The sequence below is a fragment of the Echeneis naucrates genome, chromosome 15 (assembly GCF_900963305.1).
Source record: "Echeneis naucrates chromosome 15, fEcheNa1.1, whole genome shotgun sequence".
NCBI lineage: Eukaryota > Metazoa > Chordata > Actinopteri > Carangiformes > Echeneidae > Echeneis > Echeneis naucrates.
The window spans coordinates 6,123,540-6,145,761 of record NC_042525.1 but is presented as its reverse complement, the minus strand read 5'-3'; the positions used below and the strand labels follow the sequence as shown (position 1 = coordinate 6,145,761).

Sequence of the window (22,222 nt, the reverse complement as noted above, 5' to 3'; positions counted from 1 at the left end):
TTCTATCTGAGAGGTCCCTCCGCCTCCCTCCCTCCCTCGCTGGCACACTAATGATGTGTTGCTGCAAGACTGAATCTTAGGACAACAAACTCCTCCCAATTAGTCTGTGCAGACTACAACTCCGGTCAGATCCGGACACTAGCAGGCCAGTATCAGCAAAAATCAGTGCCAGCATGAGAAATAATGGGAACGGTCTGAGCAGGAACATACACAGAATACCGATCCCGTTGCTTTTTTCGGGGACATTGGCTTGGAGTGCTGTTGCCAATTACAGACAAAATATAAATAACATTTTCAGCCATAGCATTGTCTTAAAGTGGAGTCTTGACTATACCCTTGATATGATTTATCCAGGATTATCATGAGGAAGTGGAAGGAGAGAAAAGAATTACAAAGAGCATGCCAAGAACAATATGACCGACCTTGTAGCTGTCAGAGATTGTTCTGTCTTTGCACTGACATTATTCAAGGTGTCCTGTCTGTTCTAAGTTACACAAGCCAATTATAGTTAAAAACCAAAACAAAAACAAAACAAGGGTTTATCCTCGATCCAGGTTTAATGAAACAAAAAACAGTTCAAGCTGTTTAATAAAATATATTATAAAGATTACAATCAATTAGTGGAAAAACTGAACTTACAAATAATTTTAATTCGTTAAAAACTACTAATTAATTCCTTCACATTTCAGCAAACACGATCTGAAATGCACATTCCACGTTATGTTGCTGAACGTCCTCAGATCAATTTTAAATACAAGATGATTAAGATACTGAAGCCTCTATTAGTAGAGTAGGTAGTAAAATAGAATCATTTAAATATATGGAATTGGAATAAAACTTGATTATTAGAAACAGTGCAGCAGAAAACATTATTTAGCTTTTTTTTTTTTTTTTTAAATACACTCCACCTCTGGTATCGGTGATATCTTCCTTGTGCAGTCCTGAAAATAGTGACAGCCTGTGGGGAACAGTTATTCAGTGAGGACGCTTATATCTAATAGACTCTGTACAGTGAGAGCATATGGGTCACGGACATGAAAGATCAGACATAGTGAGGCAAAAATCTGTGTGCAGTTCAGAACACAGGAAGGCTTTTTTTTTTTTATTTTATTTTATTTTTTTTTGCTTTTGTTTCTTGTTTTTCTAATGTGTGAACTAAGCCATTGTCTATAATTCATTCTTGGATAATACTGCTGCAGTTTTACGATTCTCAAATATTGCCGATCAGCGACAATAAGAATGAAGAGCAAAAGAAGAGCTTATATATTGGACACAAACATGGTCTACTCTGGAAGGGGGGGAAAAAAAGCAGAGCGGCAGAAGAAAACAGCAAGCTCCCTCAGTGGAATACATTACCAGGACAGTGGAGGCATGCTTCAGATAAACCCTTCAGATGCCTTCAGTGTCCTCCTGACTTTCAGCCCGTCTCCGAAGAGACATGTTGTGTGCCAGAGAGCATTCATCAAATTAGACCAGAGAGAAAACAATGTGAAAACCCGTGGCTCTCCATAGAGACATGTCGACAGGTGATCACAGAGAAGGTGTCTTTTGCTCTGGAGCACCGGGGGCCACGAGCACACAGCATGCTCCCCTGAAGAGCAGCCCTCACTGTCCCTGCTTCTCCCTGCACAGTCCAGGATTAAGAGGGGGAGCGCTTGCTTTCAAGGGGAAATCGTTTACAAATGTAGCGCATCCCTTTAAAGCCACACGCTCCAAACAGTAGTTAGAGCGGTGCAGACAGTGGTTGAGCATTAGCTCTGGGCAGATAAGCGTTTGTCGGGTTGCAGATAACCTGCCGTCCAGCAGAATGAGACTGCTGACTTGGCTTTAGTGAGCACATGAGTGGCCCATCATGGCTTGGACATCTCATTAAGAAGGACCGTTATCAGTCCTCAGAGATCGAAACCAGCGTGACAGTGCTAAAGAAAGCGCCACGGCACCTTAAGGCTGAGTCAGGTCAGAATTTTCTGGCCCAGATCCACTCAGATGGTTTAACCATTGCTCAAGCCAAGGTCAGTCGATAGCTTGGTTTCACTAAAAGCCTCACTGTTTTTGTGCATTCTGGGAATCTCCCCTGACACCCAAAAGCATCTTCAACACAATTTCATACCTTTTGGGTAAAGACTGAAAAAAGATTTCTTTCTACGGTACCCCCCCCCGCTCCTCTTCCACATTTCATACCTGCAACTGTCTCCCCAGGTTTTTGTCAGTACCTCTCATAGGCATGCGCTTTCTGCTGCTAGGAGCAGCAACAGATAAATGAGCTGTGCTGTAGGTTCACCGTGGCTTCAGCACTTTACCGCTAGATTAATGATGCTTTGAAAGCCCCGAGCATTTGCTTTTGGCATTTTAGAAGTACCTTCATAAAATGAACTACAGGTACATCTTGTTTATACGCTATATCTATCGGAGCATCTTTCCTGTGGCCATGTTGCACTTCACATCACTTACCCTAACTCTGCTGAGCTAATGAACCCTCCCTAAAAGATACTATATTTCAGGGAATCTTCTGAAAAGATACATTGAAATGAGAAAACATCCTTCTTCTTTTTTTTTTTTTAACTCAGAATCACTGCACTTCAAAACAAATCACATGCCTATATTGTTTTTGTTTATTCAGGATACCTCCCTTAGAAAAAGATCTCCTGAGATTTCAGTGTCTTTTTCTGGAATCCCAGCCAAGCTACCTGTCAGTTTTCATCACAGTGGCTAAATTGCACGGTAAGCCTCTCACATACCCCACATTGAATCGTCACGGGTGAAAAAGAAGCCAAGCATTGGAGGAGGAACCATGCATTGGTAATGTTATTGGATTTCAACCAGGTCATGACCACATCAAAATGTTGACCTACAAACTAATCCTGGAAGGCAGACTGATACCCAGTTACACGTGAATTCATTTTGGTGTCGATTCAGAGGCTTACGCTCGCCACACACACACAGGATTCATTTAGAATTGTAGCATAGGGTTGATATTTTGATAAGATGAAAGGAGGATTGGACTTTGAGGTGACTCACAGGCACAATTGAGCAGCAGTTACACAGATCCACAGGCAGCCTCTGCCCTTGGAGGATGAAATGACTGTGACATTATTTCTTTGCGCCATTATGAACAATCATATCATGGTCCCCAGGCTCAAACAAGGTGCATTCCCACATTTATTCATCCCTTGCAATTATTGACGCGGTCCTATAATATTGTTTTTTTGTTTTTTTAAAGGTCAGACCTGATTATAGAGTTTCAACATGACACATTGATATTTTCTCATGACTCACTGTCCACACGTAAAATTAGACAATTAAATATTCTTAAACTAATTTCCATGTTAACTTTCAGTTTGGAGTTGCTGGTCTTGTACTGTCGCTCCCTGACCTGAAGGAAAAGACAAACAAATATGAATGGGCAGAAACCTTCGCTCGGGCTGCTCTACAGGGAGTTAACCTACATCTACTACACCCACATCAAGCTGCTTCCTCTTCTCCTCCTGCAAATAAATTTGAAGGACGGAGCTGAAGGGAGGGACAAAGAGTGAAAGAGAGAGATATGTAAGAGGTAGAGCGAGTTAGAGAAAGACTGTGGTAAAGTGTAAGGAAGAGAGAGAGAGAGACTATTGATTGTCGATTCCCGCACCTCTGCCAGTGAGCGTGGTGTCAAGATATCCCGCCAGGAAAAACAAATCACAAGGCTGAAGTGATGGATGTGGCACTCCAGGATCCGGCGGTTTCGCCATCTGGATGGCCGACAATGTATATCAGCCTCATGCACAGCAAATTAAATTTACATTTGGACGGCTTCCCCGGGCCTCACCCAGCACAGATGTACCAAAAACAGCCCTCCACCGCAACTCCCTTAATGGCTTTGATCTATCATTTCCAGGTCTATTATGTAAAGATGATGTTAGTCCGTGTTCAGAACGTCAAAATGATTTTACAGTCGCAATGAAATCACATTATGTGCAGCCAAATGGATGTTAAGCAAAATGACATCACCTTAATTTGCCTTAAGAAGAGTCAATACTAATCTAACTTGGAGAAATATTTTTGATGCACATTTTAAGTCAGTAATAGAACAAATTTAATAAGAGCCAAAGTCCATCTTCATTTTTGGTATCTAATGCATTTTTTCCCCTTACGCTTTTTTCATGATGCGGCTGTCGTTCACAAGATGGACTGAAGTATGAAATACTTGAGAACAATAAATATTTTGTGATAACACAAAACAGGTAAGTCGAGGTGGAAGGCTAAATGTGTGGCAGCAGGTCATTGTGCTTAGCAGAGCTCAAAAACTGAAACTCGGCCGCCATGCCTAAATGAAATGACCTTTAATGCAGAGCTGATCAAATGGCCTGAAGCAAGACCATAAAAGAAGTTTGCAGCATAATGTTTTACAGTGTGCTTTGTGTGGTCCTTTGTTTGCCCTTTCCCATTTTCCTCGAGGGTAAACTGTATCGTGTTTGCCAGGTGAGGAAGCGCTTTCAAACAAAAAGTGGCCTTAAATTAATTCGGTATTTGGAGTAAATGTGGCGGTATAAAAAAGGGCGAGGAAGTAAAAGCACCGCTGTATGTTCCATGACATTGTTTTGTTTTCCTAGGATGCCTGTTTGGCAAAAGAGTCACTGAAACTGAAACACATTGGAAGAAATAACATAAAATATTGATTTAAACCTCTTCTCTCTGCCCTTTGTTTTTCAGTTTTGTTTTTTTTTTTTTACCGTTCATAGCTGGTTGTCAGAGGTGTTCTGATAGAGCGCTTGACAACAACTTGAAGAGCTTGAAGGCAATAGCCACACTTACTGCAGCACAAATTGAGCATGGGAGTTGACCTCCTCTGTTCCTCAATAATCAGATGTCATTTCTGTAAGTGTAAGTGTTGCCTGGAAAGCCGTGTAGTGGCCACGCCAGGCAGCGTGTGAGCGCGCTGACAGATAAATACGGCAGCCAAACAGTGCAGCCGTCTGGATTCTCATCTCATCTGCCCCTGCTCTCCTTAACCGAACCCTGATGAAACATTGCCATTCTATATCTTGCCCCACTGATGCTAGCTGAGTATTTCATGCCCTCACCACTCTACTCCACGCCTCTCTCTCTCTTTTCAGACAACCGACGACTCGCTGGTGGCATCAGCTGAGTGTCCGAGCGATGATGAGGACATTGATCCCTGTGAGCCGAGCTCAGGTGGGTTAGGTTAGTCATCTCTTTTTTTATTCTACTTCTCGCTGGGTGTCTCGGTGTGTCTCTGTGTTCCATAGTCCTCCCCCGCCAAGGCATTTGCGGTGAGCACACACACACACAGTGTTTAAATGAGCAGATTGGAGTTTTAGTTAAAGCTTGAGCACTTCTCAGAGGAAGAAATACAGCAATCTGGAGGCCCTCCATTAGGTCTACCTGGGAAGCTTCCAGTCTGTCTGGACACGCTTTTACTGTCCTACATTTCAGTGTCCAACAACATCAATTATTAATGCAGTATAAAAAAAATAATTAATGGCCATAGTGTTATGATCCGTAAATTTAAGCAACTGACCCAACTAGCTTACGCTGAAATTAGTTTGGGAAACACACTATTCATTCATTCATGAATTCATGAATTCATTCATGAATTCATGAATGAATGAATGAATGGTGAAGTCATTGAAATGCTGTAGTGAAACAATGAATTGATTCATGCATTCATTTTAATGCCAATAAGATAAAGCTGCTGGCTAGATGAAAACATGAGGAAACAGCTGGAAGGGATCAGTTCAAAGACAAAATTATTTCTAAAACCCATTCATGAACAAGTTATTTACTTTACTGAATTCACACAGAAGCTGGTTTCAGCGATCTTCATATATGAATTTAATCTAATGCAGATCAGCTGTTAGTTCTAGCTTTATATTAACTATTCAGAGATGACAGTAGTATCAATCTTATTATTCAACTCTCATTCACAGAAATATCTCAGATATCCCAAAACAATTATTAACGTGTCAAATTTCCTTTTTCTTTTTTTTTTGTTAGTAGCTTCCTGTTCTGGCGCTCACTTTCAATTGTTCAGCTTCCATCAATGGAAATTTAATGTGCCAGAATGATTGTTAGTCATGTGTTTTAATTGTGCACCTATTCCCCTTTAATAGCTCCTAACAATCAGGGCATTACAAAAAGTGCTCAGAAAGAGAGAGCAACACACAGTTGTAATTATCAGACCCATATGACTCCAACACATGATATTGGCAAGAAGAAATCCAGAGAGGAAGGTGTGAAGATTGGTGTTTACATGTGTGTGTGTGTGTGTGTGTTTGTGTTGAGGGTCCCTTCTGTTGTTATATAAGTTCCACAGTGAGCTGTGGAAGTTCATAATAGCTGCACATAACCGGAGTTTATGATCAACATATGAATGGATGTTTGTTTCTCATAAAAGAGTCACAGCAAATTATTTTGTTATGTGTGTTGTAGATGTGTTCACCCTCCTTAGGTATTGGATAGTGCTGTTGTTGTTTGGGTTTTTTTCCAGCTTTCACAAATTTACTCAGTCCTAAATCAGTATAAAGCTGTTTGTTCCTTCCAAACCTGCCAACCTTGTCGTCTCTTACCTTGCCACACATGGAGGGCAATTAAATCTAACCTTAGTGCCCATCCATGTATCGAATGATTTTTAAATGCATTCTGACGTGATGAGAAGCGTGGAGAACAATTAAGTCCAGACCTGAGTCCCCCCTCACTCCATCTAGCTGTGCTATCGATCAGTGTGCGGTCATAAAACCTCCACTAAATTAACGTCTGCCCAGTAGCGTAGACGATCAACTTTCTTGTCTGTCTCTTTTCCTGTTCTTCTTGCTGTCTAAAGGCAAGATTCATTTTTGCCACACTGACTCCGCCTATAAGTCTCAAAGTGAACATTAGAGTGATATTCCCATTGGGGAGCGGCACAATAGGTACTTTCAATGTACATCAGCTATTTCTGCCAAACACCTCACACAGGAGATCAGTGTGGGAACCGATGCACACCAACAGCTTGCATTATGATATTTTTTGACAAGGGCATCTGCCAAAACATCAGTTGTGAACTGTGCAATGCTGAGGGATGCACACTCCCAGAGCAGAGTATCCCTCTCCTTCTGTGATCACTGAAGGGGATTTGACACCGGAGTGGCGGGCTCCCAGGGTGGCAGCTGTCTAACAACGCATCCTGATTAATATCAACATTCAGAACCGTTCGCATGCTCAGCCGAGCTCTCGCCACATCACAGACGCTGTCGCTGTTTAGGAAGAACTGGATCCACTGTTGCCTATTAAAGCGTACTTTCTCATATTACTGTTCAGCCAGCTCCTTTTAATGACACCGATAATACATCACTTCGCATGCAACACCTTGACGGTCTGCACAGTCTGCCAAGTCAAAGCTGAGGCCAGATGTGTACACCTTCGGCACCTCCCTCCCTCCCTCCCTCTCGCTCGCTCGCTCTCTTCTGTTCAGGCTCGGCGGCAGGTGCACACAGTAGCATAATGTTCAGAATGAGGTGATCTTAGAAACAGACTGTTATTGGAGCTATCTATGGCCCAAGGTCAGCTCTAGATCAGCTCCGTACATCATGGGAGTCTCGCCCTACAGCAGTTCCTATCAGCCGTTGAGTGACATCAATCGGGTAAACTTGCTTATTGCCATGCTTTATTTTTTTCTTACCTCCGGAAACCATGGAAAGCCAGTGGTACCAGAAGAGCTTATCACCCGGCAGGACTCAGATTAGATCATACAGCAAATTGAACCCCCTCCCAGCTTCATGAAACCACAAAGGAATACACAGGCTAATGATACTGCAACACATCTGATCTGTAATAGGAGGCATGTTCAGGGCATGTGTATGTACTAGGCCTCTGAATATCACCGTGTGTGCGATTACAAGTGCATTAACACACCCATGTTTCCAATGGCCATTTTGAAAATGGTTGAGCAAAGTGAAATAAAATGCAACAGGACATGCAGGGGAAATGGTGAAGTCATTGAAATGCTGTATAATTTCTGACATCTAATTTCGAAGAAAAATGCATTTTCCCCGAGAGAACAGAGAGGCGATTGTTCATTTAAAGGCCAGTAAAGTGTTGGACGAATCATCTGGAGAAAAAAAACTAAATGTAGTGTTGGTTATGTATTCCTGATGCATGGTCTATTAAGATATGGGCTGGTGCAGATTTTCAAGCACCTCAGGTTTCCCGGTCAAAGTTAATGGAACAGGTTGTTTCGGCACGGCAGGGGTTCAGATGGTACGGACGTCTGTTACCTTCGTGCTACATTTCATGGGCGTCATGCGGGTTGATGATGGAGGGCAGCTGCTGCACGGTGATCCATATCCAAGGTTACACTCTGCAACTGCCTTTGTTCCTCGTCGTCTGGTTTCCCTCCTCCGAGCGTTTCTGGTTTCTGTTTTATTAATCCTTCATACTCCAAATTAGTCAAATTCCACTCGCCTTTTTTTGATTGAAATTTGCATCATAATTTAGAGGAGCAAAATGACCAGAATTCGGTAGCAAATGTTCACGGTTGTATTTCTGACTGCCGTCATGATAATACATTCATTTCTTTGAAAGAAGCACTCATTTCCCCACAACAGAATGATACTCCCTTAAGTGTTATTGCGGAACAAACCCCATCATGCATCATGCAGAAAAGATTCAGGAAAGCATAAGAGAGTATTTCCTGAGAATACACTCTGATCTTAGCTCCTTGTTTTCTCATTGAGATCACAGAAGCAGAGTGATATGTGGTTAACAGTTGGCTGTTTGCTTTTCACGTTTACAATTTTACCTTTTCTACCATCATTAATTGTGCAACGCGCAGTCATGTGAAATGTGATTTGTGTGGTTTAAAAAAAAAAAAGGGGGGATGGGCTTCTTGTGAGCATTATCAGTGAGAGTTTGGGTTTATGTAGCCTTCTACGATTCACAAATAATGTCTGTGCCTTCATTCTCAGCACCAGTAGCCCTTCGCCGTGGACTGCCCGTAGGCATTTTAAGGTTAATCATCTCTAGTTTCCTCATCTGTCTGTTGTCGCTCAGCTTTTTTCTATCCTAAAGCATTTTGCAGTGACATTAGCAGCTACTAATGTGTTTGACATTTGTTTTAATAGATTTAATTTATGGATGGAGAAACAATGCACAGAGTAAAGCAATAAATCAAACGGCAAATGAATGCTCTTTAAGCTGATGGCAATCACTGGAATGCACCCGGCCGGGAGGACAGAAGAGGGGGGAAAAAAAAATTGAGTAAATTATTGTTTTAAAAGTAGCTGCAGGATTAATGAAACATTAAGAGCACTGCGCTGGCTTAAGAGGTCACTGCCCACATTTAATAGGTTATTCAATCATACCCAGCTGGAAGCCTGTGTGTGTTCATTCCTCCCTTTGCTGAGCACAGTGTTGTGCACCTTCGCCTGCCAAAGGACCACTGCTGGCAGAGAAGGCTCAACAAAACCAAAAGCACCTCAGAAGACGGGATTTCCTATCGAACGCGATCGGAGCGCATGCTCATCAAAACCCACTGTTGATGACCTTCAAGCGTCACGCAAAACATGTTGCCAGTTTGTGCTGACAGTCTTTTGGAATTGTGCCTTTTTTGTTTTGCTGCACTCTTTCAGTGAGGATTATGCCATCCAAGTCTCCTCTCTACATCCTATTTTAAATTAAGTGTGTTCTGAGAGAAAACAGGATTTCACGCTCACTGTCAGTCTTTCTCTCTCCTGATCCCACCATATTTATATTTTCAATTATTTTTATTTTTCTACTGCACATCTTTTGGGGTGTGCTGACATTGATGCTAACACAATGTGTCTGTCTATAAGTCTAAGTAGGGCATGAAAAGCTTTGCTCACCCAAGAAGAGAAAAAGAAGCCGAGCCAAAGGTCACTTATGATAAAATATGAGCGAGTGATAGGGCTTGGGAATATTACCCAGCAATCGACAGCTGACCAATTAACGAAAGCTTTCTAAAGACTTATTAAATGGTTAATTGCTCTGCGCCAACGTCTCAATGAAAGGCTTCTAATATGTACGCTGAATATTTCACATTTATTCACATAGAATATTGGTCAATTGATATCGGCCAGTGTTATGTGAAATTCAGCGTAATTGTCTTCAGTAAAAAACAAAAACAAAAGCGACGACAAAATTATTCTATACGGTCACCATATGGGCTATAAAACTAACATTTCTCTCCAAGGGTGATGAGACAATTTAAAAACATAGACATACAGAGGTGGGTTGTTTTTTCTATTCTCTCTCTCCCTCTTCATTTCATATGCAGAGATAAGTAGGACCAAAAAGTAGAATCTCACACTTCATAGACAGTGCACAGTGCAACACTTTAAATAACACAGTGTGGCTGTATTTTAGATCTAATTATCTACTTTACACTTATGTGTGATCTTGTCGGCTTGATGGAAATCTTCTGTGAAGCCCTGTTTGTAAATATAGACGCTAAAAACATGTTGCCTAAATTCAATCAAACGTGTGGCGTGCCAGCAAAGTTAGCTCAGGCCTCTTCTTTAATCTCACCTCTTTCAGCCGAACCCCTCTGGGTAGCGGCTTAAACTGCATCATACCTTTTACTCGGATAAATCAAACACCTTTTAATATTCTCACTTGGACTTCATTTCATGCTCACTCAGCTCTCTCTTCACCGTCCACACGAGCAGAGCCACTTCAGACTCACACATGCGTGCTGTCATCAGGCATGCTGCCAGCATGTCACAAGTACAGGATGGCTTGCGTCGGTTCTTGAGGACACTCAGATAATTAAAGAGGGAAGAGGAATTTAATAAGTGTTTTGGCTCTGCTGCGGTTGATACAGTGACCTGTCTGCAGACTGATCCCTTGCTATATAACAACCCTGACAGCTTGTGATTATGACGGGATATGTGCAGTAAGAAGATGGTATAACACTAATCTGGCTGAATAACAGCAATGTGTCACCGAGCATGCCAACTAAGCCTGGATCTCTCTGAAGGCATCCCACAGCCACACCTCCGAGCTCTCAGCGATGCACGATGCGGGGCTCACATTTGTCAGCAGCTGCAGGTTGCAGGGACCGCTCGGACAAAATCTCCTTTTATTGAATTCTTCTCCATAAAAATATTTCCCTGAATCATCCTTGATAGGTGAACTCGGCACGCATTTGCTACAACGCGTTGTCCCTGTGTACTCTGAACAACCCCCTCCTACCAACGACCACCAGCTGTTAATGAGAGGTCAGCTCCGCTCTGTCCATTCAATATATTGAAAGTAGTAGCTCATTGCTCCATTACCTCGCAACAACTCTTACGTTCACCTGAAGTAACCCCCCCACCCCCGACTCCGCTTTCCACGTTTTCCTCCATCCATGGCCCCTCGTCAAGCTGCTCGCCCTCTTACAAATTACCAAACAAATGAACCTTCTCGTTGCAGACAAATGAGGAAAAATAGCCTTTGAATAGGACCATTTATTCAAATACTCCTTGACAGTGTAGAATCTCTGATCCCATTCTTCTCCTTGAGAGCGTGTGGCACAAATGAAGTCAGGCAACAAGAAAAAAGGATCACATCAAGCATTGCACAGGCTCTTAAATGACGAGTTCCATTGCACCGGCGCTAATATCTCTGAGAGGCAAGTCCATGCATTCGCACTCAGTCCAGGTAAAAATTAAGAAAAAAGACCCTAACCCTAAACCAGAAGATTGAAGCAGAAGACCAGAAGACTGACCAATCTCAGTGTCCATGTTATTACACTCTTCACTGCTTCTTTGAAATGGCAAATGATATTCCTGGGCAGGCTATTCCATTTTCTTTACTAACATTTATGGATCAGGGTCATGTATAAGCTTGTGTTCTATGTTTATGGTTTTTCATCGTGCATTTTTTCAAGACGAATCTCAGCAAAGGCTTGGTGAAAAGCAAATGATTTGTGACTAAATGCCTGCAACATTAAAGGTCGTCCCTGTGAATAAAACAGCAAGGGCTTTACGATGGTCTGGATGCGATGCTGTAATCCAAGCCCCGCTTGAGACGAAGAAGAGAAAGTTATTCTGGCAGCTTTAACACAACTGCAATCCTTCAAAAGTTAACCCCCCTGAGTTTACCTCTATTGCTTCACAAGTGCACCCCCGCTATGCTGCTGCAAAGCTAGGCGCCACTTTAAGGTCATTTTCCCCATGTCTAATTTTACCGTTGGGTACGCTTGAGTAGAGCGTATAAGAGCAGCCATCATTTTAAACACTTGTTTCAGGCACTATTTCTCTCTCAGTTTATGTGCCTTCATTCTGGGGTGATGGAGTGCTAATGAACAGACAGGCAGATGCATTTCGGGGTCTGAGGTCTTATGAGGCTTTTTTCGAAGGCCTCGTGTCTGCCATATTACTTTGTCTGAGCCCAACTTGTGGGAGTCGTCCTCATGGGTAACAAATGAGCCGCATCATCAAGTGTATCAGGTAATCTAAGGGACCCTGAAGGATCCCTGCCTGCCATCAGGTGGCTGCCTGATAGACAGTGCTGAGACTAAAATGCAAACTAATGAGCTGTAATGAATGCTAATCTTTCCGGACAAAACATGGCTGTGTCAGCACTGTGCTAGCCACAGTGTTAATCCTTTAAGTAGTGGTCACGACTCAGTTCTCTTTGTCAAGATAGATTAAATTGGATTTTGCAGAAAAAGATTGGAAATTCGGTCGAAATCGCTCCATGTAAACGTAAAATTAAATCAATGGCTGACAAAGCCTACATATTTTTTCATCATCAATTTATTCCAGCATTGAAAAAACTTTTTTTTTTGGTCAGATAATTGAAGGTTTTCCGAGTCCCGATGTGAGCAGACCCCATGGGGAGCCAATCAGTAGATCCAGGCAAGAGGAAATAAGAAAGGCCACAGTTGAAAGTGTGAGCTCATTGAAAGAACAGCACACCCCGGTAGTGTTATCACATAACTCACCCTTGATAGAGTAGACTGACGCCACCTGCCACGAGAACTCTGTCACCTCATTGCAGGGACCAGCCAAGGCCTTCTATACAACCTCAAGTGCCACATCGAGAGCTCCTTCCTCCATCAACCAGCTATGTTATCTATACTTTCAACTTTCTGACCCCGAACAAAGGATAGATAGCAAATATGAAGGTAACTCGCCATTAATGCCCGCGCAGTGGCTCGGTCGGGAAGAGCCATGTCAACCAGTAGCGTTTGCCTACAAGGCGAGAGCATTCTTCACACCTGTCTGCTAGGATAAGTGGGCTTGTCACAAGCAGAGCTAATCTGTTGCAACGCTCAGTCACACTCAATCCCCCAGTGGTGCTCTGCGCTTGTCCTTGAATGTCTGCTGGCATCGGAGACATACTCGGACCGCTGATCAGTCTAACAACGGTGGAAAACATGTCAGCGAGCGGCTGCAGCATCTCCTCTCCTGGCAGACAGCTAGAGAACTTTTTCTCTCCTCGCGTGCCCTTTAGCCCATCCTGAACGAGATTTACCTGAAGCAGACAAATGTGCTATCTGCGCAGGTCATTATATAATATTACACTGTTCACTGTAACGTTTGTCTGAACATTAAGCTGTCACTCAAGAAGAGAGATGGACGCAATCAAAAAATTTTATCTCTATAACCATCAACACTGAGTGAGACACGAGGGAGAGAGCAGTGAAGAGAGCTATCAGCCACATAAGGACTGCTGTATTATAACTTGGACAGTATTCAGAATGTGAAGTGGACGTGCTGATGTGCACTCACTCCCCTACTGGAAACGGTGGAAACGATCCCCAACAGTGTGCCGCGCTCTCAGTGTTATTGAACATTTAAATTTATGTATTGTGTGAACACTGGAGCGTAACAGTTATGGAAAAAAAAGAACTATTTTGTCATAAGATGGGATTTGAAATATAGTCCAAAGAGAGCAATAACACCACAACTACAAAAGATACATAATCTAAAGTACATGCCGTGTATTTTCAGATTTCATTAGTGTGTTTTAAGAAATGTGCTCGAAAATACCTGCTACTGATCTAAACTGGCACTGGTTTCCACTCATCCCCGTATGACATGAATAGCAAATGACTCTTGAGACTGGAGTAAACAGCAAACATCAATCTGAATTTATCCAGGCATTATGTTGGCATGGTAACGTAGCATGCTGCATTTCCAAGTAATGTACCAAAAACTCAAAGTATTGTTGATGTTAACTATCATATATTTATTCAGCTCATCCAATAGAGTTAGCTCACATGATAATACCGCATGCAAAATCATTGACAACGAAGAAGAGGCAGCCTTCACACGTCAGCCAAAAAGTCCCCCAAAAGTGTATTGCATGTATTTTGTCTTTTGTTTGGCATTGCAAAAATCACCACAAAACACAATATGTAGGATGGGATGTGCTATATCATCTTATTAATTCTGCCCGTCCTTCACGGATGGGGTAGATGAGATCCCCTTATGTAATGAGAACAAGAAGGCCCCTTTTTGCTCATAACACAAACAGATGAGACAACATGACACAAGGCGATTATGACGGACTTCAATGTATTTTCCTTTTGATGTGAGATGGAATAGAGAGTTATTCTGGATTGCGGACACTGAGCTCTATCTTAGGAGGAGACTTCCTCTTCTGGAAATGTTACTCTGACCGGCCAAGATCAAAGCATGGAATCGCAAAGGGACGATGATGTGCTGTGTCGTAGTTTAGAGTGAAATGCCTTTCTTTAAAAGTAATACAGAAGCTAAAGAATGGAATTATCTTCTAAAACCAAAATGCTCTTGGGAAAAAAAAGGGGGTGATAAAAGTGGGACAGCAATATGGGACACCGGGAACGGCACATTTGGGATGAATGTCAATAACTATCAACTATTTTGTTAAAATATAACATTGGCAGTTGGAATTGTAACTGTGATGTCACAGCTCAGTCGTGAATAATCATAGGGATGTCCTAGTGAATATTAATTTTCTGCATATGCCATCAGTTTCTGCTCATTTACTTATATCTCAACACTAAGTTCCAGTATATGATCTGTGTTCATTAAACTGGTTTTCTGCATCTCCAGTTAAATGGCACTTCAACTGACGGCTCATAAATGCTTTAATGTCGTACCAAATACACAGCACTTTAACTCCATGAAGTCAACAAAAACGAAATAAATGTTTCATTTTTTAAAATCCTCACAGAATAAAGTAGAGTTAGTGTTAAATACTAACAGTATTTAACTGCAGCTTTGAGGTCCAATATTTGATTACTGTACTCCAGCCAGTCAACTACCACTTCTAACCTTAACTTAATAGAATAACAATCTCTGACTTATTTGACTTGAAATTGGCCCATCCACAATTTAATACAAAGCATATCAAAAGCAGGAAGTGCTTACACATGAAAAGCCGTCTCTGCTTTTACCCACTTAATTTAACCGTATACATGGTAGCTGCTGTAATATGCACTTTAATAGAGCAACAACAGCAAGTATCAAGTGTTTCTTTAAAGAGCAGTTAACGTTAACCAAGAAACATTAACTTCTCATCTCAACAGAACTGTGCGGCATTAAGCTAATGTAGCGGTCCTGCTTACACTAGCTAATTAGTTTGAAACAGTAAAACTAGATGTCGAGCATAAAAACGATGACAAAGATTGTGTTCTCGTCGTCCAACGGTGGTATACAACATTTTGAATGCTACGTTTTATTTGTGTGCAGGGCAGACTTACTGCTATTTCACCATGTTCCAACATCTTTAAAATAAGATCACATCCACAACAGAGCGTAAGAAACAAATGAAATGCTTGAACAGTGAGAAGGTTCACACAGTCCTAGTGAGGGATTCCCGTTACAGCTGTATCGTATGAAGCATCGCTCCACGTGTTTCTCAGCGCTCTGTCAGCCAAAGATGAGCGCTGCGAGGCTCGTCTGGTCAACGCAGGGGAAATAATTCAGACCCACATCTCAACACAGGTTTTTGTTGTTGCTCTGAGCTTGTCCAATGTGCATGCAAATCGAAGCGTAACATCAACCCAACTATGATCTGAACCCATGCAGCCGTAAATCCCTCAAATATTTTGCGGCCCGATCCAGTGGAACCAGATCGGATGCTGTCATTTCCAAATGTTAGCGTTGAATGTTTGGATTTCACAAATGCAACAAAGAGAGCTAAAGCAGAAATGATGACTGCTACAAAAACACACGGAGAGATGTGCCAGGAGGACTGAATAATATCAGGGGGGCTGACGTGTTTTCAGAATATGCTCTATTGAATGGCACCATTTCAGAACAGAAGTGGGGACAGCCTTTGGCAAATTCTGCTGAGTCAATTGAAGAATTGTTTCTTCCTGAAAGATTTATTTTCAGAGACTATGCGGTACAGTCACGCTGCTCAGATATATATAGTGAATGTTTGACATGTGTTTGGTTCATTCATGACCATGCTGTAAAGCGTGTAATGACCAGAGAGCTTGTGTACTTCTCTGTGAATCATTAACACGTTAGTCCTCTTTCTCCAATCTCTTCTACTGCGTTTCACCTTCTTCACAATATGAACAATAGCAGTCGGGTGAATATCATCAGAATAATGTTCTGCAGAAATTATACTGTTGATAGGCAGTAGATTAGGCAGGTAAATGGCATGCACTTAAGGAAAAGTTGCAAAAAAAGATCTCCAGCTCCTACATTTATTGAATAAGTGCTGTAAGAATGACTGCTTGACTTTTCAACATAATTTCAAAGAAACTTTCAAACGATGTTAAGCGTATTAAGTATTTGGTGTCTTATTGACTGGGGAGGGTCATTTTTGACAGTTTTAGCTGGCTCTTAATGGGTTTGTGAAAGATTTTGTGATTCAGACTGGCACCCTTCTTACTGTTGTAGGCCATTTGATTTACTGTCTTAAATAATAGACCTTGTTGCGTTTTGTCTCCACTCATTGTGTAATTGCATGCATTTCCATGAAGCCTATCAGCCACCATCTGTATTTTTGTTTCAGCTGCCTTGAGGCATGCTGTCTGTGCTATCATTCAACTTGAAACTGTGTTATCGATCCACACATGCAGCTATAAGAATAGAATTCATTCAGTACCATAAATCCAGCTATACTAATAATGATAAAATATAAAAGCCGGCGAGCTCAGTGCATTTGTGGTAATCATATCTCTGTCTCCTTTGCAGCCAATCCCACTGGATCTGGAACAAAAGGTTATCCAGCCCCTTCTGAGGTCTTCAGGGAGTCCAGCAGCACGACGGGGATGGTGGTCGGCATCGTAGCGGCAGCGGCACTGTGTATTCTGATCCTGCTGTACGCCATGTACAAATACCGGAACAGAGACGAAGGTTCGTACCACGTAGATGAGAGTCGCAACTACATCAGCAACTCGGCACAGTCCAACGGCACCGTAGTCAAAGAGAAGCCAGTCAACACTGCAAAGACCTCTAGCAAGAACAAGAAGAACAAGGACAAGGAGTACTATGTGTGATTGTCAAACTTTTGGTCTCTGCCAGACCAAACACAGACGCTTATCGAAAAGACAAATCAGGACATCAACACGTGTACAGTATAATAACGAAGATGAACATTAATTAGTCATTTTTTCCTAAAGAGACATTGCTCTGTGAAGTAAATATGAAAAAATTACTTTCTTTAGACTCAAGAATTGGAGGTATAGGAAAAGATATAAAGTCCAGAAAGGGAATGATGGGAAAATGGCTTTGGCAGCACGTTGGAAATGAACTGAGCACATATCTAACATCAATCAAACAACATTAACCCATTTGTGACTCGTTTCCTAGGCCAGGACTATGTGATCTAACTCCTGTTTCCGGTAAACAGAGGAGCACAGACGCACTTTGCAAAGAGAAGTTCGGCGTTGCAGACTCTGTGTTTTCATTTACATTGCCTGTGTTTGTGTTGTTGAGACTTTTTCTAGGCAAAATGACACAATGCATAAATAAATACATACATAAATACGCCAAATATTTACAGTGGAGGAAGAGAAAAAAAAAAAAATCAGGTGACAATGAATTCAAAGTGGAAAAAAAAAAAAAACAACAACAACAACCTGTAATGGATCTCCAAGGGATCAGCCAAAGTACTCACCGAAGAGGAAGTAATGGCCGACCTGGCTGACTGAGCCGCCGCAGTGCAGAGATGAGAACGGATGGCAGTTTCTCCCGAAAAGACTCAAAAGAAGAACATGTCCAGTAAAAAAAACTGGAGGCCTTCGTTTTCACGTCATGTGAATTCAAAGGAGAGAGTTTCCTCACCGGGCTGAGGTCGTCTCAAAAGCGATCATTCGGGAGCCGTGCACGCAGAATTATCTTATTACAGTACATATGTTTATATACAGTACAACCACATCTATATGTGCTTTCTGGACTGTGACAAAGTGGTGTTTTATAGCCTGTTGTATAGATGATGCAAACTATAACTGCTCCTCAACCATTTTGGAATAAAACTGAAGAAAAAAAAAGGACAAAAAGAAGACATAAATGTTATTAAGTGTTGCTAGACATAGAAGATTTTATGAAGACATCTGCATTTTTATTTCAGTTGGATAATTATTTGACTCTCCCCTGTTTCTACATGTGTTCCTATAGTTTTTTTATACAAATGCCAACCAGAGATACACACGATCCCGGACCAGTAGTACCCAAACTGTTTCCAAAAACTGCACAAGGCGTTGATAGCAGAGCGGCGTGGCATGACAACGCGTGTTGATCTTTCAAGGAAACTGGTAGAATCACTGCCTTCCTCCTCAGTTCGGACTTACACGAGTGAGAATTAAGACCGAGAGATATACGAATGGTGATGATGGATGATGATGATGATGATGATGATGGTGATTAAGAAAAATTAACTTGCTGTGTGTGTTTCCAAGTGGTATTATGAGATTGTCCAATGTGTGCTTGGGCTGATGCAACCCCCCCCACCCCCCCTCCAACGGGATACTAGCTCAACTACGTCTCCATTTCAGCTGTTCTGTGTTTGTTATGTCATTCTGTCCGTCAATTCTGCTTTCCAGAGACCTGTACTTGGAATGAGTATGAGGAAAATGACCATGAACTATAAATGATGATTACAAATTCCCTTTGCTTACTCTTCTTTTATTTCCCCTTCAGTGTTTTTGTGTTAAATTGTATCTCTTCTTGTATTCCACATAAAAATGAATCATTTAAAAAGAAAAAAAAATAGTTTTGAAAAATATAATGAATAAAATATTACCTAAGTGAACTTAAATCCAGTCCACTGACAAAATGTGTCAGCACAACATGCAGGTTTTATGATTTTCATTTTTCATCACGCAGTGTTCCCAACATTGTCTGACTCATGATGGTAGGTTTAAAGTTGCAGTGATTTGCTCCTCGACATGCACACAGACTCTCATGTGCAACATTGGTGGAGATCCACTTCAAACATTTTTGGTGATATCTGTGTTTTGAGCGTCTTCATAATCTGACCTCTGGTGTAATATTTACCCCATGTATCTATTCATGGATTATATGATTTACTAAAAAGAACTCATTTTCAGAGGTTGAAATATTGCTTTTATCCACCCATATGCCTTTGGCCGAAAAAAAAAAAACAAAAAAGCAAAACAAAAACACTGAGCTTCAATAGTGACATTTAAAAATGTATGTTTATGGCCCTTTCAACCACTCTATTGTTGCTTTTAAACACACCTTCAGTCTATAACGGAAAGGATCCAAAAACAGGCACTGCATGACCCCCCTCCCATCTGATAAGGTGTTAAGATACTCATTCAGCTAATTTAACTTTTAGTACTGCGCTGTTACTGTACTCGACTTTAAACTGGCGTCACAAGCTCTCCATTTCAAAGTGGAAAACCTCCCCAAAAGTCTTTTGACAGTCTGAGCAATTATCAGATAGAGCACTTAACACCGAGGCATCGCTCAACGCATACAGTACGGTTCTAGACAGGTGCAAATAGAGACCGAAGTAGCAGACAACGGTGCTTGAAATACACCATTACATAGTTAAACTGAAGTGTAATGTCCTCCTCGCTGCCGAGCCTTGGTTTGAGGAGATGGACAGGAATAAAAATACAAAGGAGTGACTGACTGTTTAAACCCCTTGCAGCAAACAGATGGTTCCTCGAGAGAGTGAACTCAACTGTCACAGTTCATCATCACCCGCTCAAGCAGCTTTCTAATGTGATAATGTGTAACGTGTGATGTTACTGATCTCCTTATGGAAATTCCTCATTTCTTACTCAAGGACACCTAAGCAGGCAAGGTGCCGGCTAACTAAATATCACACTAGGCCACACTTGGAAAAAAAAAAATGCGTAGTGTAAATAAGGGAAAAAAAAAATCCATACAGGAGAAACTATATTTGTCTTCAAACATAAAAACACACTGAATATCCGTGTTTGGACATAAAGGCGTATTCTAAGCTCATCTTCAGTTGAAAGTGACTGTAAAAGTGTTTATGTTTGATTCATCAAAGGGGCAGCATGCAAAATATATCATTGTTTCTGCTTCTTAAGCAACCTGTCAACGTGGTTTGATTTGATTTGATTAACAAGTCATGATCAGCATTCTAAAATTGACTGATGTTGAGGTGTGTATGACACCAGCTATTTCAATACCGTCAAAAGAACTTGGCAGAAAAGGAATAAAAGACATAAAATTTGTGTGAAACAGCAGCGCAGGACCTTTAAGTAAGATATCCATCAGTTTAAGGGTCTATCAACTGCTGCCCCAGACTGGACCCCAGTCAAATGAAATACCTCCGGTTCAAATTTTAATTCTGGTTTGCCATGAGAATACTAACATAAAAACATCTTCTGCAAATTGTTGGTTTTCAAGCTGAAACACAGCTTTTGTTTTGCCACACAAACGTGGAAATTTTACCTGATTTTCATCCCTATTAATAATAATTGCTTCTATCAGATGTCTCTGTCAAAATAATCGTGGATAATGATCCTCAAACATCAATAAATGCCCAATTATAGTTATTTCATCAAATGAAACTGAAACAGGTGAAGAGAACATATGAAAATGCATCATATTTCAAAGAAAGATTGGACTCTCTCAGGCTGGTTATACGCTGTCTAAGTTACAGCGCCCAAAAAGTTTAGCACTAACAGAATTTGACAAAATTAAAGGTAAATGGACAAACTATAAGCGTACACACAAAAAATATATGGCATTCCTTTCACACCTTCAAACATATCAGTGTTTTGATTTTTTTTTAAAAAGCTGTACGTTTCTGCCTGTGGCCTTGTGTTTGCCCAACCACATATGGAATGTGATATTCATGTTGTTGTCCACTGAGTTCATCTTTTCCTTGAAGATTTGAAATTCCCTACATTTTCATCTTGGCCCCAATATACAGGATTTTAACCAAAGCCTTCTACCCTCCAGTATGAGTTCAAAGCTCTCCTTTCTCCTACCTCCGTGGAGCCAAGGCGTCTTCACAGGAAGACTCCAGCCAACCCAGAGAGCAGCCGTGCGGCTGCATGTCCAAACCAGACACTGACTTTAAAGTAGGCGTTTATAAAAAGTCAGCTACCTGAGCCTATACTTCTTTTTATTTTGTCCAAATCGATTTCCTCAGCTCTTCACATGTGATCCATTAGGCCTGCATACTGTTTGTGGTAAGGCATCATGATGAGAAGCCGTGTGCTCATCTTGCTAATCGATGTCAGAACTGTCCTCCGATGAACAGTCTGGTTGCCCAGAGGTGATCTCGCAGTGGAAAAAGCTGCAAAGACTTCTGACCGAGTTGATCTTACACTGAAGTTAGAGCGAGCTGATTCTGCAGCTGTGTTAACTTTTCTCTGCGTCCGAGTACGTTCCTTATTGGCTTTTTTTCTGGTCTCGCACTGTTGCCCTTCAGCTTCCAGGTTTACTTTCAGCGCCAATAGTGCTCCGGCCTGGTGATAAACGCCTCTCTTCTCAGCCCAGCTTTGTTGTATTAAATGTGCTTGTTTAGCCAAGTAAACACAAATACTGTACTTTCTCTGCAATGTCAAGGGGATTTATACTGGCAACATCACATTCCTCTGCTTAAGGGCATCAGTGCTGTTGTGGACCCGTCTCACGCGGCCATTTATCAGTGTTGCTGTATCCTTTTAAAACGGCGCTCAGGAATAAACAGTTTTTTGGTGAAGCCAGGATGTCGGTATCTTGAATTGTTTTACTAACCGGGCTAGCAGCACGGCCGTAGGGAAGGCAGTGTTTTATTGTTTCTTTTTCTTTTTTTTTTTTTTTCCATGTTCGGGTTGGTTCACCAGCTTGGTCCA

At 41.5% G+C, this 22,222-nt stretch overlaps 1 protein-coding gene across 9 annotated transcripts in view; it reads left to right on the top strand.

Annotated features, from left to right (window-relative positions):
* Positions 1-19,044, top strand: part of LOC115055880 (neurexin-1a) — a 230,503-nt gene extending 211,459 nt beyond the window's left edge. For 4 of the 9 annotated variants that reach the window (XM_029521935.1, XM_029521930.1, XM_029521927.1 and 1 more), the window contains 2 exons: positions 5,097-5,184; positions 17,127-19,044. In XM_029521935.1, coding sequence (XP_029377795.1) covers positions 5,097-5,184; positions 17,127-17,431 — 393 coding nt within the window. In that variant the 3' untranslated portion in view covers positions 17,432-19,044. Of the gene's footprint in view, positions 1-5,047; positions 5,185-17,126 lie in introns of all 9 variants that reach the window. The other 5 variants (XM_029521936.1, XM_029521931.1, XM_029521928.1 and 2 more) reach the window with 3 other exon arrangements.
* The last annotated feature ends 3,178 nt before the right edge of the window (positions 19,045-22,222 follow it).